The 27,606-nt window shown below is 40.6% G+C and overlaps 1 protein-coding gene across 1 annotated transcript; it reads right to left on the bottom strand.

Annotated features, from left to right (window-relative positions):
• Window positions 1-82: 82 nt before the first annotated feature.
• Window positions 83-25,090, bottom strand: GTF2B (general transcription factor IIB). The gene is made up of 7 exons (XM_086753950.1): window positions 24,965-25,090; window positions 22,200-22,306; window positions 10,244-10,377; window positions 3,348-3,494; window positions 3,082-3,211; window positions 2,200-2,481; window positions 83-591 (listed from the first exon to the last, which is right to left on the bottom strand). The coding sequence occupies exons 1-7, from the start codon at window positions 24,979-24,981 to the stop codon at window positions 458-460; spliced, it is 951 nt and encodes a 316-aa protein (XP_086610076.1). The 5' UTR covers window positions 24,982-25,090; the 3' UTR covers window positions 83-457.
• Between the last annotated feature and the right edge of the window lie 2,516 nt (window positions 25,091-27,606).

The following is a 27,606-nucleotide window of genomic DNA, read 5'->3' as shown; positions in this document are numbered from 1 at the left end:
ATTCTTTGGACTGCATTCCAGCTCTCAGCACGCGGAACAGTATATGCATGTCAAGTTGCAGTGATACTCACAAGATGGTAAGTGTTTTTGGAAAACAGTTTATTTGGGAATTACATAATATTTTCAATTTTCCAAAATACATCTTACTAGATTCCCTACAAAAGAAAACTAAATAAGTACAACAATATGAAATTAAGTTTGTTGCAACAGTCATTAAATATTTACTTCCACTAATATATACATACAAAATGCCACACAATGAGCTCATTTACCCTTGGAATGTGTGCTGCGTTCCAGCAGTTATGCTCCATCTCCATATCCTCCAGTTCCACAACATGAAGACTCAATATTAACACTTTGTACATCCTTTATTATAGGCAAAAATCAAAAGTTTTTCGGTGGTGTTTTGGGTTTGTGGGGTTTTTTTAATAGAAATTAAAACTAACCCTCTGCAATATCACAGCTGTGGTAGTTTGTCTACTGGGGTATCAAACTTGAAGTCTGCTGGGAAAAGATCTGGAGCTCGAGGATAGATCAGCCGGTACGATTGTCTAATCGTAACATCAGCCACACCAGCAATATCACCGATTTCTAAAGACAAAAAGCAGACAAGTGATTAGTTTTTACTTTTGCCATTTGTATTGAAAAAAACAGCAAGCATAATTTATCAAGAAGTGCCATATGCTTAGCTTATTTCGTAACTCTCCCAAAAGCCTGGAAAAAATGGCTTTAACCACTGTGACTAATATTTTGCATGTAAGTCTGTCTTCTCACATACCATAATCCAACTTATGCTATCAATCATGGAATAATATCAGTTTCAAATTGACAGAGGGCCAAGAGTGCAAGAGTCATTAAAAACATCTACTACAAAGTCCACGTGTGCCCAGCAACTTTCTAATAAATCATTGTCAACATCAGCATCTTCACTTTCGTTAAAGGTATGCAAAACCAGCAGAAAACTTAAGCACAGGCACAAAGGAGTACCTTCAGCTAAACATGAAATACACTTCCTGTAGAACACACAGAGAAATAAGTCTGAGGCACAGAGCGAGATACTGTTTAACAAGCAAAGGAAACACTTGTTTGAGATGCACAGAAACTTTCAATTTATTCAAGATTTAACCAAGTTTGGAATTTAAACCTTGAACTGCATGAAAGCCTTCAGCATGGTCGGAGGACACTGAAGGAGTATGGAGTCACGTCTGTATCTGTGGCAGGACAGCTCTATTTTGTTTTAACCATCACTCTTAAAGAGACACAATCCAATAGCTCAAGGTGAGCAACGACGACGGCACCGCACTGCTCGGGCTCTAGATCACCCACGTGTCCAGGAAACTGCTAACATGCTGAAAGCTCCAGGGACAGAATAGCAGTGATTACTGCAGAACAAAGCATCATACCTGACAGATAAAGGCTATTCTTTATCTAAAAGCAGATCTCCACTAAGCAATTGCTACATTTTAACATTTCTGATCTGAACTGGACTAGATGCATCCATAGAGCTTCCACAGCCAGCTACTGACCCTTGGATCGATCTGTCACACCAAGTTCTACCCACCACAGTCTTAGCTCCCTCCCTTTCCCATGTGCTGCCCCTACATAGGCCCGATTCTCCTGGACCTCAGAGACTGATCCATGCTGCTCTGAAGTTCAGTCACAGCCCTGAACTCTTTACTGGCTTCCTACAGCCTACCCCACCAGAAGACTGTAACGCCAAAGGTGATCTGTGGCCAAGCCCACTGTCCCACCACTCTCAGTCTTTATCACAAGCTCATGAGAACAGTAGGAATTCAGGTGATTCCCTGGCTGACAGAACAATTAAAGACTCAATGTAATCTAAAGCCACAATGCTGTGTGTGACTGCCCTGAAGTTTGCATTTGGAGTAGTTTAGAATGTACAGAACGTACATATGCAAACAGTCACATGGGGAAAATTAAAATTATGCTCATTCAAATGCATTCAAGAATCCAACTCCTAGTGCTAGAAGAAAGTGAACTCCATTTATCTTGAGCATAGCCAACTACTCAATTTTCTTTTTGGGGAGTGGGAGATCCTGGTTTGGTCCTTGCTGAATGCAGTCAGAATAGCAGCTTATCACCACCTGCACAGACCTCATCCAAGTTTTACAGTAACAGCTAATTCTCTTTCAAGCAGCAAGACATTGGGGAGGGGAGGGCGGGAAAGTCAAGTTTTACCTTTTTGTGTCCTCTTCTCCGCAGAAGCTTGTGATGCCATATAAATAGCGGCAGCCGCTACAGAGATAGGGCTTCTCCCAGGAACCAAATCTAATTCCACAGCTTTACGGGCAATGTGTGTTGCTGCCATTTGTACTTGTTTGGGAAGACCCAGATTGGAACAAAATCTTGACATGAAGTCTCCAGTTGTAATCAGATCAACACTGGTTTCAAGAGCTTTCAAAATAAGTTTAAAACACCGGCCTATTTCCTTCTTTGAAATCCTGGATACTGCACATATTTCTAAACAAAGAGTAAAAATTAAACTTTAGGATTGACAGCATTTGCTCCCCCAAAATAACCAAGTTTGATTCTCAATATATTAAGACCGAAAAAGGCAGCCAATGTCATGAAGGCCACCATCACTAAATAAGCTTTGCGCTTTCGTGAAACTTAAAAATCCCTTCAGTCAGTGCACATTTTTCATAAGGAGCTAATTAATACAGCTTACAGGGAAACTTGGCACGCAATGCCAAAAAAAAGTTGTATCCCTGTCAGGGAGAAGTTGCACGTATTTACTGCAGAACTGTTGGTTCAAATTCTGTTACAATGGTCCCCATCATTCTCCGATCAAAGCAATACCTTTTAAGTTTCACCAACACTCAGAATGACTTTCAAAGGCTAATTTTTTTTTAATGCATCGTGACCAAAAATCCCATGCCTGAGAGCTTGCTCACTTTACAGATATAACAAATTTCCAGACTCCCTCCCCTCCAAAGGCGAGCTGTAGCTGAGAACAACCAATTCAGTAAAGTCCAGGAATGAGAAAACCAGGCTCCGACAGTAACAGTAACTAGACCTTCACTTCACAGCAAAACTGAATCTGTATCACTGGAAACTTACCTTTAAATGTTCTCGGAACTCCCTCTTGCCTACAGGCGATGTAGAGACAAGCAGAAGCAATAGCATCATTACTCCTTCCCTTCAGGCTCTTTTGCTCATACACTTGCTTGAATAAATTATTTGTTCGATCCTTCAAAGCAAGAAGACTAAATTTAATTAAGTCTAGGCCACTTAATTAGCAGCAATATCAAAAATTCATGTGCTCATTATATTATGCTAACTAAGTCAACGCCAGAACAATTTAAGGAAGGGAGACGTGAACTTACAACTATATTTCTAGGGAGGTTGATTCTGTCTGCCATGTTTGTAATTTCTTTAAAAGCATTCATCATTGCACGATCAGAGCTGCTCATAGTTCTGCGATTTTGGTACTTTGAATTCCCAAATTCATCAAAACTTGCTGCACCTGTGCCCTGAAAAGAAAAAAAAAAAATACTGTCAATAAAACACAAGCAACTTCCTCCTCATTTCAGGAGCAAACAACTTCCAGCTTTATACATCTTAATTCAAGGCGTTCAGTTCAAACGGTTGTGCAAAATAAACATTATTGAAGTAAATCACACAATCAAGCATTGTTCCAAACATCAGGTTCTATAACTTTGCACAAGTCTCAAATTGTGAATTGATTTCCAAGGACTAGAGATTATGTAGGGATTTTTCTTTCCTAATGTAGCAATAGTTCAAAGAATTAAATTAATAGCATGTAGCCATGCTGCAATGCTGAGGTCCAAGATTAGATTTTATGCAACCCATCGGTCACTCAGGCTGCATCTGCACTGTGACAGACTGGTGAGTCTGAAAAACAAAATTTCATGGCCAACTAGAGATCAGTTGTTACAATAACTCAAATATGAAATGAAGGCACAGGGAAGAGAACATCCAAACCAATGACCAAAACCAATTTGATACTGTGCCTGCTAGCAGTTCCAGGTCTTAATTGCGGCGAAATGTAAAAATCCATGTATTATGCCTTCACAGGAAAACCACAGAGCTCTTAAAAGAAAAGCTTGAGGTCTTAAGAGAAGTAAGAGCCACCGACTCAACCCAGCAACTTCAAAATAAGCTTCCAAGATGCATTTTTTGTACCTTCCAACTGACAGCACAAATTGCATTCTTCTATTAAATATGCAATCAATTTTGACCAACTAAGAGGGTCTAAAATGTTTAAGGTCTTCAATTAGCCATCAGCCTGAAATACGTCTTTAACAAATAATGCCACATCAAATTAGCAATAGCTGATGATGACATGGCCTGTAAGTTCAGAAGAGCAATGTCTGTAATTCATATTGTCTATTTATGCGTTTGCTGTCGGCGTGTGTTGGGCCATGAAATCTTTCAAGCAGAAAACGCTTCTTCACAACACTTCCACATCATGAGTGGAAACCTGGATTCCCTGAATCAGCAAGCATTTATTCCTTGCTGGCACCTTCAAACAATTTAGCTAAGCAGGGGTATTGAACTTTCCCTGCAGACAGATTTCATCATTTAAACAAGCTGATATGGTGGCCACTGCAGACAGACTACTGCACTGTTCTGTTTTGCCAAAACCCAGAAGCATAAAACAGATCTTGAACTATGACTGACTGCTAACCTGGCTATTCACACCCAGCACTTGCACACAGAGCTCTCAAGCTGAAGATTCATGAATGTATCAGGATGCCCAGGTGGTACAAAGTGGGACCAAAACATAGCAAACAAAGGGCAGACCACACCACAGCAGTGTCTTATTCCTCTGAGCTGCCCAGATGGAGTCAGGGCTCTTTTCTTGGGAATTGCCCTTCTATTTTAAAAGAGCCTCTAATTCCATAATCTCTCCCTGGTGCACATCTGCATTTAATACATGTTATTTGGCTGACACCAATAATGCTCACTCTTGTTCCACTTCCCTACACCCAAGGACTCCAGCTACACCCCATTTCTGATGAGCTCAGTGGATACCTGTACTGTTGAGACCTGTATCTGCGATGCACATGCACTTTGATATTGCCATGGAGATCAAGAACTCCAGTACAGAATCCTCCCTTGCAAGTTTCCCTAGCCCCTCTAAGACAGATGCTAGAATCCAAAACCATTCTTGGATTTTTTTCTACTCCTTCAAAAATCCTTTGAGATTAAAGAACCACCCAGAATGATCCTGGCATCAACACAGCAGAGGGTTGCTCCAGAGGCAATCCTACTTCCTTGACTAGACAAATATCTCCAACTATCCAAAGGTTTCTAGCAAGGTTTAAAGGGTAAACAAAGAACAAGAATCAAGCAGAAAGAGCATTACAAACATATCTGCAACACTACACCTTCATTTCAGAAATTATGCCAGAACATTTTATTTGGCCCAAAATACACATAAGTCTCAGGTCAAAAGGCTCCTTCCTGGCCATCACTCATACCCCTGTTCCCTGCAATGCACTACAACATTCATGTGCATCGTGGCCACCTAGACTAGCGCTCTGCACAAATCGTTACAGGAACTGCGTGTGTTCAAAAATCTTGCAGACACCAGAACAGCGACCACAAAGGCCTATCAACCCTGACAGCAAGTGCCCTCTCTATCTAGGCTTCATGTCAGATAGTCCTTTACCAGGAAACTGCTCTGTCCTGGGGCCATCAAATATTCCTCTTCACCACAGTGCTGTCCACTACATAGCACCTAAAACATTTTGGATGGTTTTTTTGGTGGTTTGGGGGTTTTTTTGAGGGGGCGAAGGGGTGTTTGTTTTTTGGTTTTGTTTTTTTGGGTTGGTTTTTTTTTTTTTGTAGTGGTTCTCCTCGAACTCTCATTTTCTACTTTCTTGCTGGTACTTACGTTACCTTTTCCTGTGAACATTAACTTACGTATATCGAAACTACCAAATGCAGTATAGACAAGTACTGTTAGCCAAAGGATTTTACGCTGTTGCTATAAGCCTAGAACCAATACCCAATATACAGCTCGCAACTATAAAAGAGTTAGAAAATACTCTTCCATCTCACCCGCTTAAATAAACCACAGCAATTTGCCTTGCATTTGCTCCTTAAAAGCACCATCTACTTTTCTTCTAGAGCTTTCAGTTGAGGGACAATGCTTTGTTGGCTTCAGCCATTGACAACCATGTTAGAAGCCCCTTTCCCTTCGTGGAAAAAACAGAAGCCACACAGTTTAACTGAAATCAAATAGTCTTTAAGAAACGTGTGCTTTACTGTTGCGGCCTTTGAGACATCTACTCATATCTTTACCATCTCAGCAAGAAAGATACCTGTCAAAGTTAGGAGTTCCACCTCTCTGGCTTTCAAACAGAGCAAAAACCTCACGGACACAATCCTGGAAACAGCCTCAGAGCTAGCTAGAGTGAGAGAACAGTCCAGTAAACAGTGGCACTCTCTGAGGGGGCTCAATGGAGGTTAAGTTTACAGTGCTTGCAGCCAACAGTTTTGTACCCTCTTTCCTCTTTAATAGCAGAAAGTAATAGTACCACAAACGTCATCCACATCACTGACTTGAGCTTATCCACAGTGCCAAGGAATACCCCAAGATGCAGCACTCTTCTTGCCCAGTACAACCAGCTCATTAGACAGTCTGATGGACCCTTTCTTCTTTTTCAATCACCAGCCCTTGATATCTTGCCACTGCTTATGAATACTGCACTTCTAGATCCAGGCCATGCAGCCTGACAACAGTCAGTTTCCTTTCAGAGGTACTGGACCAAAAAATAGGAATTCAGCACCAAGAGATGGCATTAGTTTCTTGTTCAACCAACCCTTGTAGTTGCAGTCACTACAAAAAGGAATAGATTAACTACAAAAGGTCACAAAAACCAAGTTTTTCCACAAGATAGGTAGCAAAACTTAAAGTTTTCTTCTAGATCCATAGAAAAGAGTTCTTTATACCAAAACAGATGTAGAAGCTGCTTGTTCAGTTATTTTTCTTGAATTTTACATGAGGATTTTACCAATAACTATAATATTCTGGCAACCAATTCACAACTGATGCCAGACTTCACCACGTCTGCAATTGATCTGCATTGTCATCAGATAAACTGCAGTACGCAGTATCTGCTTCTACAGACGTACAGTTCTGTGCCAATATCCCAAGGATCTGCCTGAAGAATGCAAACCACTTCCACCACAGCCAACTATGCTATTCATCTTCCTCTTCACAGACAAATTAATCTTTCTTCCAATGCAAGCTGTTGCTGCCTCAGACAGATGGGGCCCTTAAGTACTAAAACCAATTAGGAACTAATCCCTTTGCACGGGCAAGGCAGCCTCTAGCAGATACAGACCACATAACCCCAGCAGAAAGCAGTCCGGAAGCAGCACCTCCTGGTTTCTAAGAGTGACAAACCATTCTGTGAAGCAGAACTGGCTCGCTTCCTTTACTGTCTCAAGGCAACAGCCAGTCACTAGAACCTTCCTGTTGTAACTGGCAAATGGTTTGGACTCCACTTCCACCTACGCTCCCAGGAGTTTACAACAGATCTCTAATATGATGTCCCACAAGAATCATCAATATTCTCCTCTTTCAGATTTTCCACAACAGAAGTCATGTTTTGGGTTTGGGGTGGGTTTTGTTGGGGGGGGGCATGGGGGCAGTGATTTTCAGATTCTTGCCAACCACCCTTATATACTGAGCACGACATCTATGGTACAGAACACTGCCTTTGGCCAGTTTGGGTCAGCTGTACTGGCTGTACCACTCCCAGCTTCTTGCACCTGCACTTAGCAAAAACTGGGAAGCTGAATAAAGTCCTCGATCTCTTAGCAACAGCTAACAACATCAGTGTATTATCAACATCCTTTGCATATCAAATGCCATACAAAATCCAAAACACAGCAGCTACTGGGAAGAAAATTAACTCCATCCCAGCCAAAACCAGGACACCACTCCAAGAACTGTTGTTGAGAAAATAAAATCTTGTCCTGCTTCATTCTCTGGAATTCCTGAGGATTGCTCTGTACTCTGTTGGATACTACTTGTCTTCCTCATGACTACACCAGTTTCACCGTTGTTCAACCACTACGTGTTATCTAGGTCAATCCTCATCCCAGCCTACTGCTGGCAGTGACTTCAGAAGACTGCTTGAGAAATTTACCACTTCCTTGGTTTAGTTATTTTTGCTGCACAATTCATGCCCTTTCTGCACTGATAGGAAATTTCTTCAGCATCTTCTCATACAAGCCATTCTCTTCCTTCCAAACAACTGAACAAAAATGCAGTTACTGATACAGAGTTCACATGAATAAGCTGACATCTCAGAACCCCTACTCACTGGCAAGACAAACACAGGAACTCTTGTCCAGAGCACATCCTGGTTTGTCAAAGAGATTCCAAATTTCCTGTAGAAAATAATGTGTCTCTTCTATGATTCCTCCCCATACAAATAAAATATCCACAGTAGAATAGACTGTCTCCCTCTACATTCTCCAACACGACCCTGGCAGTTCCAGTACTTGGACATTTTTACTCGTGGTTCTCATAAGTTAAATCATGCCAACACTGACAGTCACACCTGTTCTGGGATGTTCTAGTTAACAGTAAAACTGTTTCACTACATGATCATCCATCTCTGAAAATACTGAGTTTTCACTGACAAACAAACTTTTCACAAATGTTTATTTAAATCCTTAATCCTCTCACTGAGGCTGCTATCCCTCTTATTCTAAATAAGGATAGGAGCCTCCAGAGAGAAGAGGGCACAAGACACTGTTCACCTGGATGCAAATCCTATCTTTAGCCGAAATATGTTTTGTCTTTTCCAACACGCAGGGTCTAAAAGAGCTCAGAAGGTCGTCCTAACTACTGAATCAAACTAAGTTCCCAGAAACAAAGCCTGTATTTACACAGTCCCAAAACAAGACAAGAGTATAAACCTGGAGCAAACAGCCCGTTTCTCCACCTGTCTAGAAAGGTGCATTTCTGATCTTTATCTTTAGCTGACCAAATCCATGACAGACGTTCAAGCTGTGAGTACTACAACCTTTCTGGACCTATATAGGTGACATTAAAACTCCAGTGACTTCTACAGCACTGCTTTACAGAGGTACTTAGCAATGTCAGCTTTTTTAATGGAGCAGTGCAGAAACATCTGCCAGAATGGATTCCAAAAACCACCATAAGGCATCCTAAAATTTGGTGGGCAGCAATAATTGGAGTTGTGCAAAACACAAGCATCTATTTGGACAATCCTTCTAACAGAAGGCTTCTTTTCTACCAATGGAGCTTCAGATTAGCTGTCCATATCAATATTTATTAGTTGCCTTTATCTCTTTGAAGAATTCTTGGTTAAGAAGTATGGTGCACACTCTCCTATACACATCCATACGTACTTCGGTACGTCTGCTTCTTCATCCTAGCAACATCACTGGAACAAAAACTTCTGAGACACCTGGCATGCATGTACCACAACACACAAAGCAGCAATACATTTTTTTAATAGTTATTTAGCAACAACTGGACCACTTTTCATGAAACATTCAAGAAACCCACAGATATCACTTTGGATCTCACAGTGGAAAATATAACACAAAGTACCAAAGTGAAAACTTACCTGGGTCATTCCTTCATGAAAGGGAGTGCTTTTGTGCAATTAATCTTGCTTGCTCTCTCATGGGGAAACAGTAGGATATGACTGTACCACTAAATTTCAACTCAAATATACACTGAATACTTTCTTCTGGAGCACTCATACCACAGAAGAATTCTACATTTAGTGCTTTAACATTAACTGGAAGAAAACGTACAACATGCACATAGATCTCCAGGTCTCCAACATGACTCTGATACATATTTTATTACCAAAAAAAAAAAAAAGTTCAAGTTGAGGAGTACTAGCTATTGAAACCTCAAACCTAAGTATCTGTTATTTCAGAATCATCTCAAATACGCATGCTAAGTCAAAGTGTTTCTTTAAAGACAGCAACATCACTTCTTCTATTTATAGCAGCATACCAAACAGTGGCAAGTAGCCCTACAGCACTGCAAACTTTTCTTTTGTTGAAAAGCTCCGCCCTTTCCTGCTGCTCTCAGGAAAGAGCCACATTTTACACACCATTGAAATGCAAGAGTTCAGTTCTGACAAAACCTCTTTCTAAATCCATTCTCTGAATAACTTCCCTACAGACATACAAATATGTACCTAACATAAAAATGCTCAAACATAGTAAAATTTAGTACTTTAAATGTTACCTTGCCAATCATTGTACTCAAGTCGCCATCGCTCAACAAAGGATTCTGGGTATCTCCAACTCGAGATGGATCTTTCGTTGCTTTGTCATTGCTGAAAGTTCTCCACTCTGACCCTACGTCTATGACCCGGTCACCTGAGTTCACAGAAAGCAACAGTCTGCATTAATGTAACATTTTGAAATACTTCATGAAACATTAAAGTTATACATCTGAGCTCTCCATTATAAAAAGGCAGTCTGTTGGCATTACCAACAGAAGAGTATCTTGCAGGACAATGCACTGAAATGTTTGGAATTTACAAATTCTGTTGAAGGCAACATAAAAAAAAACCCACAGAAAACAACTAGAGAAATGCATCCAGAATACAAAGAGTTATAGTTATCCTTAAGGAGTATCATAGGATCTTCAAAACACAAAAGGAATCAAAACCTTGATTTCAAGCTGGAGGTCATGGTTGCCTATGGATATTCTCAGCACTTAGACAAATGACTAAGTTATTGTAAACAAGTCTTCTCACATTTGCCATGTGTTCAGATTTCATATGTGAATCATCTATCATGCACAATCTCATTAAGCTGTAGTAAATCACTGCTGTGCATGAGCTCCAGGTCCTTGGTACTCTGAAATACGCCACCTTCTAACCGACAGTAACAACATTTTGCAGCTCAATTCCCATTCTTGAATGGAGGTCTGACTGTCCAGCTCGACTTCATTTATGACGCTTGATAGCATCAACACACAATATATGTACACAATTATTTCTTCTTAGAACTTAATCTACCCTGTTATACTTGGAACAGTTCAAATACAGATTCAGAGTAAGCAGAAAAAAAAGCACTAAACTCATTCTTTGAACTGAACAACTTTCCTTGCAGACCTCTATTCATCTTGCACTGATCTAAACCTTTCCTATAGCAACTTTTCAGATTGAGAAATAATTCTAACCAACATTCTAGGGCAGGCAAAAGCCCTAGAGTAAACACAAGGATACAATATTTAAAACAAAACAAAACAAAACAAACAAAAAAAAACCAAAAAAACCACACAAAACCACCACACCAAAACCAAACCACACCCCAAAAAAACCACCACAACAACACCCCCCACTGTTGCCAGTACAGTTCATTCTATTCACAAGTCTGGTAAAAGCTGCATGTCAAAGGTGTTGTTTCCAGAGCAATACTACAGAATTTTTAAGAATACATGTACAGAAAAGCACAAGAACACCACTTTTCTTAGTGTTTTGCAGTAAAAGCAGATTAAAGCTCTGTGTAGGATATCAGTAAAAAAGGTCAATATAATTGTCACCCTGCTTTGCCAAACCTGAGGAAAAATTCACTATCTTTATCGGTGTTTAAGTATATTGTGAAATAAATTTCTACAAAACCTAATTAGCATTGACTGCAATAAAAACTTCCAGTATGGAAGACTTAGTATAAAATCACAGTGGCTGATTTAACCTGGTGAAAACATAAGCAGACAAACAAAAGCACCCCCCAAACAATGCTAATACAAGATAGGAAGCTGGAGAAAATACAGGAGCAATGAACAGAGTAGTGCAACTGCACAACTACTTGGAGAGAGGGAGGGAAATCTATTCTGAATGAGGAACTTTATTCTTAACAAAATTATGCAAGGAATACGCTTGAAATTGAAAGCTGTGACGGAACCATAAGAAATTATCACAACCAAAAAGAATAAATTTAGGTTAAAGGTATTTAACCAATATTTGTCAGACATGCTCACAGCTATGCTCCACCTTTTTTCTACTGTTCTAACGAAAACCAAGAGGGTGGGAAAAAAATAGTCAAAAACTAGAAGGTTAAGACTACAGCAGAGTAAAAGAAAGCACAGGTCCATTCTTTCTGCTCCAAAGGTCTACCCCCTTTGCAAGCTCAAATTAGCAGTGTGCTCCTCTAGCTCCTGGACTCTGTAAATATTTGATTCAGTAATGCTCCTTCTATGGCCTAGCAGTAACTTTACTTTTAGACAACCCCCAATACTGTTTACAGCATCTAAAAAAAGCAAAATGTACTTAAAATTCTGGCATGGTATAAATAGAACACTGAGCACAGGGCAATGATGTAATATTTTTCCACACAAGTGGGAATGACCTAAATGACTCACTCAGGGATCTGCCTTTTGTGAGTTACAAACCATTCCTGCTCTAACAAAAAAGTGTTATATCACTGTCTGCTTTGGCAAACATATTACAAACAGAGGATTGAGACTACTATTTCAGAGTGATAAAAGATTAAGTAGAACAAAACACTGAATATAAAGCATTTGTGTAATTAAGATGCAGTATGCAAATATCTTTACTTTGCCAATAAATCTGCTATTGCAGAAAAAAGCTTTTCTGTATACTCTCAGTGTCTTATTTAAAATATACAGAGGTCCTACAAAGTGTACTCCACCTTTCAAAAGGTTTCTGTAAGAGTGTGACACAAGCTAGAAAACTGAACAAATCAGACAAAAGGTTTCCATAGATGGAAAATACTCTCAGCTTACAAGCAGGTAATTATCTCATTCTACACACACACAAAAAAAAAGTGGCATTTATTAACTCTTCAAAACATAAAAACCACTTCAGAACTGTGATGTTAGTACAGATGCAATTAAGCCCCACCCTAAGTAATCAAAACAAAACCTTAAAATACTAAAGTCAGTCTTACAAAAAGTAGTGAAAGGAATCAGCCTTGAAGACTAGTCCTGAGTTAACATTTCAAGTCCTAAACTGAATTTGCTGGTCATACACTACTAATTGGCTTTCCTGAAGCACTTGGAAAATGAGTCTGACAGTTAAACATCAGAGTCAAAAAAAGCCCTCCCAGTAAGTACCTTATAAAATCGTCTCTGCTTTCTCACATAATTATAATATTGGTTTTGGCAACGGTATCGAGCTGTGATAAGCATGGGAGGGACTGTGTATTCCCTTCACTACTTCCTTTTGATGCAGTCCTTTTGAACCAAAATAAGCTTCACTACATATGGTTACATTAGACACTCCTTTATTTAATTTTCATCAAACAGATTAGTTCACCTCCTCAGCTTCCTCCTCTGAAGTACAAATAAAAAACGCAGTTTACAGGACCAAATCCTTGTGGAACCCATCTCCACACCAACATCCTGAAGCAGCTTTCCGAACATATGAATTTTTCCCCATCGTCTCATTTCATTTTGTAAACTGTTCTTCCAGTATTCAGTTACTCTTTAAAACACAGTCTAATAGACTAACACACAGGTTCGAGTGGAAATACACACTGCAAACTTCACTGACTCAGGTTACCCACCATCTGAAAAGCTCATTTAGTAAAATGCAGACCTGTTATTCAGAACGGAAAACCTCAGACCAAGGTCACTTTTCTTCACAACTGCCAAATGCAAAGACTGTGTGCTACAGAAGTGCAAGAGAAAACTCAGGTCAGTATCTAAAATTATATCATTTTGAACAGTTTTTAATCAACTTAAAATGCCTACATATCACAAATTATGTATGTTTACTCCCTCCTTAAAAATAAAAGTGATTTCTCAAAGGAAAACATTTTCACTTGACAAGGCTTCCATTTGCAATTACATATTTACAGAGAAATAATATCAGCTATTTTAATGTTGCACTCCAGTTGCAGTAATTCATAACACACATGTATTTTATTCTCTTTTTGCATTTTGTATTATCTGTTATACAAAGACAACATAGCTGCAAATTGAAGATGTTTAATACAAATAAGAAATAGGATGAAATTCAAGCCCCAAGTAATGTTATCCTCCATATCCAGTCTAAAACAATCCTGAAAAAGTACATTCTTAAGCCTTTTGGAGAGGAGTTCTAATGTCAGCTGTACATTGCATCAAGTTCTACATATTAACAACTAACATTCTAATCGTAACATAAATATGGTAACTAAAGTTTATTTGCAGTTTAAGGTACAAAACTACCTATTGTTTCTACAGAATGTTTCATTCTTACAGTTAGTTAAGGAATCTGCTGCCATCTAGTGAGCACATATATTATACTCGTAATTAAAAGTATTCTACAATGCCAAATTAAAAATATATATATATATCTAGAATTACAATTAATTTCAATCAGCTCCTTAATAACCAAAGTAATGGGGTGCTGAGACAAACTACAATGAAAAATCCAGGTAGCAGACTAGAAGCCGAGGAGAATCGTTAAAACATTTAACTGCACAGAGCCAGGCTGAACTGAGCCGTTTTTTTCCAGGCTAGCAGTCTCAGCCTCATATGCAAGATGCTCCAGTCTCTAAATCACTTTTGCTTCTGCTGGAGTTGCTCCAGCATGTCTCTATATTTCTTGTACGGAGGAGCCCAGAGTTAGACATAGCACTCCAGATATCTACCTGTGCACACTTATTAGCTTATGCACTGTCCCATACAGTAATACTCAAGTTTACAGCTTCCAAAATACAAACTCAACTCTTTTTTTTTTCCCCAGTTTTCAGCTTTAGAACTTCTATTGAAGATCAGATGTATTAAGTGTTACCAAAGAATAAACTCTTTGGCAAAAAACCACAAAATTTTAGTCATAGCTTTTTCTACAAAATTTCCAGCCTTCCATAAGAGAACAGTATTATCTTATTTTCAATAAATTGCAAACACTACAAATGTACCATCACCAGCAACACCAGTCTATTCACAAGACTCAGCTGAAATAACAAACAGAACAAGAGCAGGCTTTGAGATGTTATAAAAAAGAAAAAAAATCAAATCCACAAACAACAAAATCCACTGAATACTTCCAGTAGTTTCCAGACATCAACAGCATCATACCAGTACCTATAGGCAACTACGGATTGAAACAGACAGTATAGGACTACAGGCAAAGGACTGCTACAAGAACACAGGCTCAGCAGCTCCTGTATATCAAAATGATAACAAATTTAAAAGGACTTCCGGGCTAGCTAAGCCATCAACTGGTAGTAATTTTGGAGGAAGCAAATGAGAGTAGAAATGTCAAACAATGTGGTGGACAAGCCTGGCCAGTTGAAGTTACATCTCTACAGGAGTTGTGGCCTTTAAAAGAGAAACAGCTCAAGTATTTGCAAAGGATGGTCCAAACTACAGAACCTCAATCAAAAATATTGCGCCTGATCTACACCGTATCACAGAAAAACAAGGCTTTGGAGTCTTCTTCCATCAAAGAGTTCAGATCATTCTAGCCCTTATTTGCCCTAAATCACTTTGGCAATCTGATAAGGAAGCAACTACAAATAAGCAATTTCCTAACTAGAATGATTCAAAACGATACTGTTATTTCACTAGATGAATCTAATATTTCAGCTAACGGAAGCATTCTTCACAGTGGCTCTCAAACACCTTTAGTTCCTAGCCTAGACCTAAATAAAAAATCTCCAGGAAATATCATCCTAACTGTTGTGCTTATTACAAACCCTGACAAAAGATGCCAACTTTTGACATCTTTTCTAAGTTTCCACCGTTACAAGCATTATTGCTGAAATAGCTAGAACCACCGCCATTGTCTTTAAAGCTGAAATAGGTTAGACTTAAAAAACAGACTACTTGAAATGCTGACTGAAAAAGGCTAGCAAATTACTTTCTTCATATTACAAATTCCCTGTGTAAATCAAGCATCCATGAATGCTCATGCAGAAGTCAACTATTCAGAACTTCGTTGAGTACCAGCATCCTTTTTAACTAGCTTTCCTGTGGATGCAAAGAGTTTTATTCGCAAGGACTAACTTTTGTCAGACACTTTTTAGTGCTCTGGACACCAAGTGTGGAAGCAGCAACCATATATAAGGTGCTTATACACACCCATATCTAAAGATTTTTGCCTATTTAAGTGATACTTAAAATTAAGATTTCACATTTTAGTTTTAAATCTTGATAATACTCACAGAAAGAAGTAACCATGAACATACACCCAATTATGAAAAGCTTTTTTCAGCGTTTGGAGGTACAAAGATACTACAACAGACATAACTGCCCTCTACTGGATCCGGTCAGAAGTACTTAAGCACCTTCTCCACTTCCAGGATACTGCCAACAGCTGGGGGACGGGGGGTTCTTTGGTTTTCTGAAAATAGACACAATCAATCTTATCCCTAATGACAGACATCCTGAGTAACTGACTGGCCATGACTGAGAGGCAATCATGAATACCCTTCCTACTTGCTAGTTATACTGTGGGAGAGAATTAAAAAAAAACATAACAAAACAACCACACCCACACACCACTATATGTGGTATAGTCAAATCTATGTATTCTTCATGGACCATACTTGAATTTAAGATGCACCATTTAGATGTCAAACTTTTCAGGAGCATTAGCCAACCGAATATTCTGCCAGAATTTTATAGCAGCCTTACTGCTGACCACAAGCTAGTCAATGTTCTTCCCCAAATTCTTTAACCAAGCACTCAGGTATACACAGAACAGGGAATAAACATCTGAATCTAGGTCATAATCTGATTCAAAGCTTTAACAAGTTGATATGTGTTCAAGGATTCCCATCAGCTGATGATAAACTTCTGCTATCCAAAAAGACTCCACAAAAGAGCCCTGTTCTTCTCTAAGCCATATTTGCCTACTGAAGCAGAAAGACCTAACCAGTTAAATCACTTACTAAATGCTGAACTCACTGCTCCACCTCCTGCACACTAAGACAACATTTAATGAAACTATAAAGAAGTTTAAGGAGACTCTTAATATCAGAAAGGTACTACTACCTAGCTGAGATGCCACACCACTGTACGTGCCACTAGACTCACCCTTATCCCTCCCTCTGAAAATTCAGCTCACCACCTTGCTACGCTAGGAAAATGCGGTGCTTTGTACTCCACTCCAGTTCTGGTTTCTTCAGCCCCTTCTGGCATACCAGCTGTCTTCTAGCCTTTTTTACTGCCTAAAATGGTAGTAAGCAAAATATTTACCCCATCAAGAAAGAGGACTTACTAGCCTTGTGTTCTCCCCTCACCAGGTCTGTCTGAAGAATGAGATATGGTCAATGTTTTAAATGAACACAGAGTTGACTACTTCTCCAAACCCTAAAAACTTTATTCATGAATTCTCAAGCCAGCACATGAACTCTTACTGTCCCATATAACCTAGAACGATCTGAGAAAGGTAGGTATAATAAGATACAGCCTTAACAACAGCAGATAAATTTGATCATAGACTTGTAAAGTTTCAGAAGCATATCAATCCAGATTAATATCAAAATTCAGTCATACTGACATTACAAGATTTAATTGTTTTAATACTGCATGGTAAACCAGCACAGTTTATTTAGAACAAGTGGAAAAATGCTGTGCAAAGAAAAAGTAGCATACTAGATTTAACTTAAAATTTCAATCTTATTGAGACACTAAGAGCATCATCTATGAGTACAAAACAACTGATTAAAAAAAAATCTCTCAAAAATTCCTTTTAAAAGCAGTACTTCCAATATACAGCTCTGCCTAAGACACAGAATTTGACTGTTAGAGAACAGCTCCTCCCTCTCCTAGCCTCCTGCTCCCTCAAACTTTTCTATTGCCTCATGCTTTCAGCTACCAATCATAAATGCAACCTCAGCAATAATACTGATAATACTAATTCCATCTCATGTTCTCAGAAGATGGATTAGAAAATCTGAAAATTACCTATGCACTAGGTATTTTATCCTACGACACACCATTTTGCATTTAACAAACTCACACTTTTTCCACACGTGTTAAACTTAAGTAGTTCACCACAGCAAGCAAGAAAAACATCAAGTGGAAATACACTTCGTTTATTCAAAGACTCTTTGCTCCAATTTCAGCTAAACTGTACTTAAAACAAATAAATAAATAAAAATCAGTGAAATCGCATTACTATGTACTTTACAACAGTAAAATAAATGCACAAATTCAGCATTTACCATTCTGCCCCGCGTACAAAGGCAGTGCTCTGCACATATCAAAAGCACCGTATTTTCAAATAAACCTCTAACACTTCTTTGGCTACAGAGTATATTGAGTCTTTGGGTTTTTTTAACTGTTTAATTGATCTCCTTCAATCATTAAGGCCTCACTAACTTCCGGTCCACCTCAAAATATATTCTGAGCGGGCCCTATTCCCGTCAGCTACCATCATGACCTATGCAGGCCTTGAAACAGAAATCCACAGCTTTCCTATGTAAGCACAGCAAATGAAATCACTGCTCTTTTAAGGAGACCATGTATGATGGAATGAGCAACAAATACACAAAAAAGTTTTCTCATTTGGAAATAAAATTTCGTCTTCACTCCTTTAAAATACCCCATGTCCAGAAAACAGGCATAAAAAATTGGATCTGTTTTTCTCCTATAAATTTGTTAACAGACTAGAAGAGAAAACGTTGAATATTCACACTTCTGTTTGGTCATGCAGTCTTCAATTATTTATCTTCATCTGATTTAATTGGTTTTCCAAACTAGCTGCTAGATACCCTAGCTAATTAATTGGACATACGTAGATAAACTAAATTGCTCAAGGAAGGCAAGACAGAACGAGAAATAACAGCACAACAAAAGCAAACGTTAAAGTCTTTAAGCGATAAATCCATAGAAAGGCCTACATAAAAAACAATGCATGCTTAAAGAAAAAACACTTTTTACACTACCAGTAATGTCAGCTGTAAAGAGGACTAAGATCATTTTGAACATACTTTTAAAAATCAACTCAGTGGAAGTTCATATTAATATTCTAATGATTCTGTTCATCAAAAATTATGACAGCTGGAACTAAAGAAATTTCCAAGGATATTGAGTGCAAAGCGTTTGACACAGTCCCACACAACATCCTTGCTTCTGAACTGGAGAGACAGAGATGTGATGGACAGATCACTTGGTGGATAAGGAATTGGCTGGATGGCGGCACTCAGAGTTGTGATCAACGGCTACACACCCAAGTGGAGACCGGTGACAACTGGCATTCCTCAGGGGGCGATATTTGGACCGTCCCTGTTCAACATCTTTGTCGGTGACATGGACAGTGGGATAGAGTGCACCGTCAGCAAGTTCACCAATGACACCAAGCTGTGTGGTGAAGTCAATACACTGGAGGGAAGGGATGCCATCCAGAGGGACCTTGACAGGCTGGAGAGGTGGGCCCATGCCAACCTCATGAAGTTCAACCAGGCCAAGTGCAAGGTCCTGCACCTGGGTTGTGGCAATCCCAGGCACAAATACAGGCTGGGCGAAGAATGGATTGAGAGCAGCCCTGAGGAGGACTTGGGAGTGCTGGTGGATGAGAAGCTCAACATGAGCTGGCAATGCGCCCTTGCAGTCCAGAAAGCCAGCTGCATCCTGGGCTGCATCAAAAGGAGCGTGGCCAGCAAGGCGAGGGAGGTCATTCTCTCCCTCTGTGCCGCTCTGGTGAGACCTCATATGGAGTATTGTGTCCAGTTCTGGAGCCCCTAACATAAGACGGACATGGACCTGTTGGACCAAGTCCAGAGGAGGGCCACGAAGATGACCAGAGGGCTGGAGCACCTCTCTTATGAGGACAGGCTGAGCAAGTTGGGGCTGTTCAGCCTGGAGAAGAGGAGGCTCCAGGGAGACCTTACAGCGGTCTTCCAGTACCTCAAGGGGGCCTACAAGAAAGATGGGGAGAGACTCTTCAGTAGGGCCTGTTGTGACAGGACAAGGAGTAATGCTTTCAAAACAGAGGAAGGTAGATTTAGATTGGATATTAGGAAAAATTTTTTACAATGAGGGTGATAGAACACTGGAACAGGTTGCCCAGAGCGGTGGTGGATGCCCCATCCCTGGAAACTTTCTAGGACGGGGCTCTGATAGGTTGGACAGGGCTCTGAACAACCTGATCTGGTTGGAGATGTTCCTGCTCCTTGCAGGGGGGTTGGACTAGATGACCTTTGAAGGTCCCTTCCAATCCAAACTATTCCATGATTCAAAAGAGACCAGAGAGTAACTGGGTAACAGAAGGTACATGAAGTGAGATTTCCGACAAACTCTCAAGTTTCTAACAATAAAACCTAATCAAGTAAAACCTCTCCCTCGTATGCCCACCATTACCTTAAAAGTTATGAGCTGATCAAGATGGGCTTTTCTAAGTTTTGCTTCAATTACTACAGCAGGCTTTCTATATAAAGAGCCAAACATGGACCAAACTATTTTTAAGCAATAACTTAGAAGCCTATTACCATATTTCAATAGGAAATATGGCTGTGGAGATTTGAATTTTTAGATAGCAAATTTATTATGATTCATTTATCTTTATCAGAATTCACGTGTTTTAAACCAGCCCTTCTTTTAGAAAAGAAGGTAGCAATCCTCTCCCTAGCCTTTTAAACAGTTTCATAATTTTAAAGGAAACTCGTACTCAAGTTCAAATATTTTAATAGTTACTTTAATAAGCTATGTGGAAGTTTGCTCTTTGCATAAGACAACACATATTTTAGTCACCTGGCTAAGACCGTACTACTTTTGCTGCAACTTATTAAAACTTTAGCTTTATGGTAACAGCTGTAAAGTTTTTAATTCAGTGCAAGACAAGAGTCAGAACAAAATAACTACAGTCTAGGAGAGAGGGATATAAAACCATCTGAAATATTTAGCATCACTGAATGAGAATCACCTGAGCACACACCCTCAAAACATAGCATTTCTTTTCATCACGGCACATCTAAAAAAATTTAATAGAAATATATGAGGTTTAAAGAATGATCATAACACGAGCACAAAAAGTTTCCCATGCAAAAGGAATAAAGACAGTAAGATGCACAATAACATACTCATCTTAGAAAAGATCCATCTCTCTCATTCCAACAAACACAATGCCTAAAAGATCTTTCATTTTAGATATTCCATTATACTTAGAGAGAAAGTTTAGCCTGTAGAAGTCGGTGAGAGTAAAAGAGCTCAGGAAAATTCCAGAGGAAAAACTGAGTATTTACTTTGGATAGCATTAAAAGCCTCAGGAGAAGTAATTAACAAAAACAGGTGCTGCCAATGGTACAAAGATAAATCCTTCAGGGCAGAAGAACCTCTAACTAATAGTGAAACAGAAGGCTTTTTTGGTAAGCAAGTTATTTGATAAAGAGCTTTATTACATTTCTTATACTTTCCTGACTGAAACAACAATCACGATACTGTGGTTTCACCCCAGTCGGCAACCAAGTACCACACAGTCGCTCGCTCACCCTCCCCCCTCCCCAGAGAGATGGGGAGAGACCTGGAAAGAAAGGAAAACTCATGGCTTGAGATAAAGACAGTTTACTCGTACAGTAAATGAAGATATAATAAAATATATTAATAATAATGATAATAAAATATACAAGTTCACATTTTCTCACCACCTGATGACCAATACAGCCTGTCCTGAGCAGCAACCACAGACAGGAACCAAGAGAGATCCCAGAACGATCCCAAGAGAGAGAGAAAGAGACCAAGAGAGCTGCCCCCCAGTCAACTCCCGCTTATATACTGCGCCTGTCTACAGTATGGCATACTTCCTTTGGCCAGTTTGGGTCAGCTGTACTGGCTGTACCACTCCCAGCTTCCTGCACCCTGCACATTAGCAAAACCTAGAAAGTTGAAAAAGTCCTTGATCTCTGTAGCAACAACTAATAACATCACTGTATTACCAACATTCTTCACATAGCAAATCCCATACTAAATCCAAAACACAGCAGCTACTGGGAAGAAAATTAACCCCATCCTAGCCAAAACCAGGACACATTATTAAACACAAAATACTGAACTAGACCACATAATATTCTAATTCAATATTACATTACATTTTAAATTACAACATATTTTAAATTTTCAATCTTTAAAGAAATAGTAAGCTTTTAGCCAACAGAATGTCATAAAAGAAAACATTTAGGCATCAGAAAAAGCTTTTTAATACTCAAATTATCATATACCCGTTTCATAGGAAAACAAATCTACATGCACAATTTAAGTTAGATAGTAATTCATAAACATATGAAGAGCTACTTACCTACTACTAGGCCACATTCAGAACAAATCATATCACCAGCTCTGTAATCCTCTACTAAAATGGAATCTGGATGATTTGGGCAAGTCACTCTTGGAAGTACATCCAAACTAAGAAGAAAAATTAGAAGTATTAGTTACTTTTACTCAAGCTAGCTGCACACCCACAAGTATAAGAGCTCCTTATTAAAAAGAACAATTCAATAATACAGGACTCACAGTGATCTGAATGACAGAATATTAACCCAAACACCTGAACTTCACCTTCTCTTTAAATGCTGTTACACTACATTTGACAATCCAGACTTCAGGTCTTCTTAAATGCCAAAATTTTTGTGACATATCTTGTACCAAAACCACTCTAAATTAAAACATCAAAAACCTGAATAACAGATTCAAGTGGAGCCTAACTCGCAGTCTACCACTAAATGAAGTTCCCCAAGAAGTCTGTGGTGACTGCTTCATTCCAGACGACCATTTTCACTCATTCTAAACAGATCAATATTACTTACCAGGTCCTTAATTCAGAAAGTGGTGCACACACAATATCTATTTTTGAGAAAATAGCCAATTCTACCACTGTTCTATTATTTTCAAGTATTTGAAGAAAAAGTCCCTTTTTTAATTAAGCAACTCATTAATTGTGATATCTTAACAAAAACAATCAGCTCATGAAGGGGATTATGTGACAACTGCTTTTGATAACAGGGATCTGTATTTCACACCCACATCGCCAAGAGCTACAGCAGATACAAAAGAACTTCCTCTAAAGCAATAGCAGTATTTAACACAACAGCTTTAGTTACTGAGTCGAGTAATAACCAACTGCTTTAAACCAGACGTTTTAAAAGTAAATACCTCATTCAAGCTACTAGGGACTGTTCAGTAATTCTGTTAAAACTGATCATTTCCAAACTGGAACAATAAACATTTACAGTTGGGGTCTGTATAGTCAACAAAGCCACTTTGCTCCAGCTAAAAAGCCAAAGGTACGGACGTTAATCATAAGAAAACTGTTGTGAATGCACACCAACCTAAATCTGATAGTGCCAAAAAAATAACTACTAATCCTTTCAATTGTAGAAAATATCCTATTAAAAATTAAATTAATAAGAGTTCTCACCTTTCCCACTAGTCCATTTTTTCAGCCTAACGTATATATTCCATCTTAATTTTTACTTTTTAGATATTTCAGACAAGTCAAAAGCACCAAAAAAAATACCCCAAACTTTTTAATGCAGTGACTGTTCAGAAAAATATCTAAGATTTGAAACCAAAATTGAAAATCAGCATCACTACTAATATTAAAGCCACCAGAAAGAACATATAGACACAAGATCTTCAGCTGTAAATTATGTTCAAAATGCTACATAAAAGCTCTTTAAACTACTTTCCTTCTCACTACTCCCAGTCAGTAGTTTCCTATGACAAGACAAAACTGTTGACAAAGCATGTGCAATCATCTGACACTTGGCATTATGCAAAAGGCTAGCAACACACTAAGCAGAAGAAAAAAAAAAATAAAATCCAGAAGCCTGAAAAAAATACTAGCAGTGTTTTGTTTCTGACTTTACCTTCACAAAACATTGTAGAGGTTAGACTTCCTATCCCAGTTTTAACACATTTATCAAACACACGCGCTGTACTCCTTGTAACATACAGAGTCAACCAACTGAGTCAACTATAGCGAAGGAAAAACGTATGGTGCATGTGTAAAGGTCCATCTCAGCAAATAGCACCTGAGAACTAGGAAGCACTCCCTCGGTCCTAGGACAGGTTTAGCAGGAGCAACAGAGTCACTTCACAGCCAGCTCCACAGGCCTTCCTTCATACCTGACTCGAAAGAAGAGCCCAGAGAAAAAGACTAATTCAGAGCCCGAGATCCGTTCGGCCACTGACTAGTGCAGGTACGGATTTAGGGTGGAAGCCTAAAGGCTGTTTTCAGGACCCGATAACCTGGAGCCAAGCCAGGGAGCAGCTCCGAGGCGGCGCTGAGCGTGAGCGGCGGCGGCCGCACGCTGCCGAGCACCGGGCGCTCCGCGCTCCGGCCGTGCCCGCCCGCGGGACGTGGAGGGGGGCGCTCGGTACCCGTCCGACGGCCTTAGGACACGGAACGGCCCGGACTGAGAGCTGCCCTCCCTCCACTACAGCCGCACTCGGCGGCACGAAGAAAAAGAGGTAAGGGGGAAGAGCTGGGCCCTGCAGGAAAAAGGGGTCGATCACAAGCGCCGGTAATACTGGACTCACGCTAAACTAACGAAGGGCCCCAGAATCAAGTCACAAATCGCCCCGAAATATCCTAAACCGCTCACTTCCTCTCGGAGCGCTACTGACTAACAACGACACGAAGCAGTTCGGCAGCGAGCTCAGCCCCCGCCACTCCCGACCGCCGGCGGCCCCTCAGAGGCCGCTCGCTCGGGGGCCGCCTGGCGCAGGCCGGCTCACACGGAGAAGCCCAGCAAGGCCTGGCCCTCCACAGCCCTCCCTGCCCTCCTGCCACCCCGGGAGCCGGGCACAGGGTGACCCTGAGACACGGGACATCGTAGAGAAACCGAGTGCGTGGCGAACCGAGAACGCCGAGCCGGGGACACCGGGGCCGGGCAAGGGCTGCGACGGCCACCGGTTCCTCCCCCGGCGGCAGCAGGGGCAACGCGGCCATTTTCTCTCCTGCGCCGCGGACAGGGAGAGATGGCGGCACCCCTCCCGCCTCCTCCCTCACGGCTCTCCTTCACACGGGCCCCTCCGACCGCTCAGCCCGGCCTCCCGTACCGGCTCGTGGACGCCATCTTGACTCGGTCCTGCCGCAGCGCCCGTGTCAAACCAGCCTGCCCGCCTCCGCTCCCGCTTATATATCGACAGCGCGGGGCGGGGCCCGCCCAACGCTCGCCACGGGTCGCGCGAAGGGACAAGCGGCCTCCGGTGCATGGGGGCAGGCCCCGCCCCCCCTTTGGGGCCTGCGTGCGCAGGTCGGCTTCTCGTTTGTTGCTGCTTGGCGTTCCTGCAGTGGCGGGGCCGAGCCCCGCGTTCGGGGCTCAGAAAGCCCCTGTCACTTAATCTGCCTGCACTGTGGGAGGCTGAGCCGGAACCTTCCCCCTCGGGCAAGCCGGGACCCAACGGCCGGGCAGGAGCAGGAGGAATTCCCCCTGCCAGCCCGCGCCTCGCCGTGCTGCTGCTGCGCCAAGGCAGAGCTGCCGGCCCCTGCCTCCGCCTCAGCTGCCTCTGTGCGAACTTCAGCAGTTCGGTGAGATACCACAGAAAATTAGTTTAAGCAAAACTGCTGGGGTTTGCACAGAAGCATCTAGGGCGCAACACGTTCGTGGCTCTGAAGCAGAGATGGATTCCCAGAAAGGGGAAGAAGATAGGTTTAGTTCCCCCTTACTGGTGTCATCTGCTCCAGCCGTTCTGCTTTGCCACTGGGCTGATTGGACCACGGGAAAACCTGGCCCTCCTGCAGGACCCGGGGAGTCGGGTGGCCTGATGTGACTCACGGAAGCCCCCGGCAAAGGGGCTGTGCGCAGATGCTCAGGCAGACACAGGCCTGCTGGGTTCTGTGGGTTTCCCGCGTTACCCTACGCACTCCTACGTGACATGATCAGCTCCCCTTCTGCCTCTCCTCGTCGCACCCCCCTCGGCAGCAAACATCAGTCCGAAGAGAAGGAGAAATGCACAAGAACTGCTGCAACACCAAAGCCCTCCAGCACTGGACTCCAGACCAGACTCTTAATTCCCCAGAAGATTATCCATATGCCAAATGAGTCTGTATATTGAGCAGCAATAACAGGTTTTCAAGCCCAAGCTGTACAACAGTGGAAAAAAAGTACCCTATTCCTTTGGTATCAGCATCTCCTCACTGATAAAGAGAGGGATGGATAGGACAGGAAGGTCTACAGCTTTTGGAAAGTGCTGTTGCTTCAATACTGTAAAGTGATCAGTATTGAAGCCTCTGAACAGCTGTAAATTAGCTTTCTATTACAGATACAAAGGATTGCTCACACACCACTTACAACCACATCCCCACTATGTAACAATAATATTTTTCAATTTGCTAGCTCGAAGAAGGAAATTCATCAGGGTTGAAAAGTTCTCTTAATACTTGCTAATACTGAGTTAAATTCATTATTACACAATTTCTAAACACTTCTCGGCTAACTGAAATGCTGTGTGCTAGTTGAAAACAAGCTAGTTTGAACTTGCCAACATACTCCTTGATTTAAAAAAATATATCTTTTGGAACATAAGGAAGCTCAACTATTAGAAGATAGATACGCTAAGATATAAATTTAAAGCTTCTCTTTTTCTATTTGCAATGACCTTTTTCACAAATGCTCAATAAACCCAAAAGATGAAATAGTACTGAAAAAAAAAAATCACTGTAACTGTCAATGTGAATACAGTATGCTATATTAAGTTTCCCCATAACCTCTGAAATGTGTAGCAGTGTCTGCAACAGATGTGCCACATCAGCAGTGTCAGTCCCACCAGGCTTCACAGATTTGTCCTGGCTCTCATATAATCCATCCAATGTAGAAGAACTGCTGGCAATCACTGTCAACAGCGAGTCCCTTCTGACCCTATTCTTATTGACTATAATTGAAAGAGTTAATTTCCACCACAAAAAGACAATAATTTTCAGAAATGTTGCAAAAATATGGTAGATCGCATCTCAGCATTTCTTTATTCCCTCTCTGCAGCAATTTTTCAAGCGCTTTGTCCACAACAGCGGAAAAAAAAAAAAAAAGTGGCTGTGGCAGATGGGAACACCACTATTAACAGTCTCTGTCGACAACAGATCATTTTAATAACTTATGGAAAGTTCATCTTGCTGTCCTCAGCGGTATATGTTCTTTCCCATCACTGTAGTTACAACAATAATCCTATTTTAAAACTTACTTAATTGGTCATTCTGGAGTTTCTTAAAATTTCACCCAAAGTATCTCATGCTAGCTACTGATAGTAACAAAAAAAAAAGGTAATTAAATTGCAATTCTTACATTGCTAATATTACCAGTATCATTTCAACAATAATGCAATGGGATATTCAGATGCTTTTGCAAACACAATGAAGAGTACATTAATGAAAACAAGTCACTGGTTCCTACTTGTATGTCTAAAGGTCCTTTGTAATAGTTTGTTGATTCAGCCAATGGTCATTTTTTAAAAAATAGCAGATGTCAGTCAAATGCCTCAAAGAGGCAAATGAAGGAAACAATAAATAGCCAGAGCAGCTGAATTAAGCTTGGTATGTTAATTCATCTCTGTGCTGCATCTTATGTGTTCAGACATTTAATAAAACAAAAAGATTACCACATTACAGCACCTGAACAAAATATGAAAAAAGAAATTTAAACTACTCAAGTCTAATAACAATGAGTCCTACAACATGAGGGCCGTGGTTTCATCCCAGCCAGCAA

This window comes from Chlamydotis macqueenii, chromosome 8, assembly GCF_036417535.1.
Source record: "Chlamydotis macqueenii isolate bChlMac1 chromosome 8, bChlMac1.mat, whole genome shotgun sequence".
Lineage (NCBI taxonomy): Eukaryota > Metazoa > Chordata > Aves > Otidiformes > Otididae > Chlamydotis > Chlamydotis macqueenii.
The sequence above is the reverse complement of the archived record's forward strand: the minus strand, read 5'-3'. Positions and strand labels throughout refer to the sequence as shown.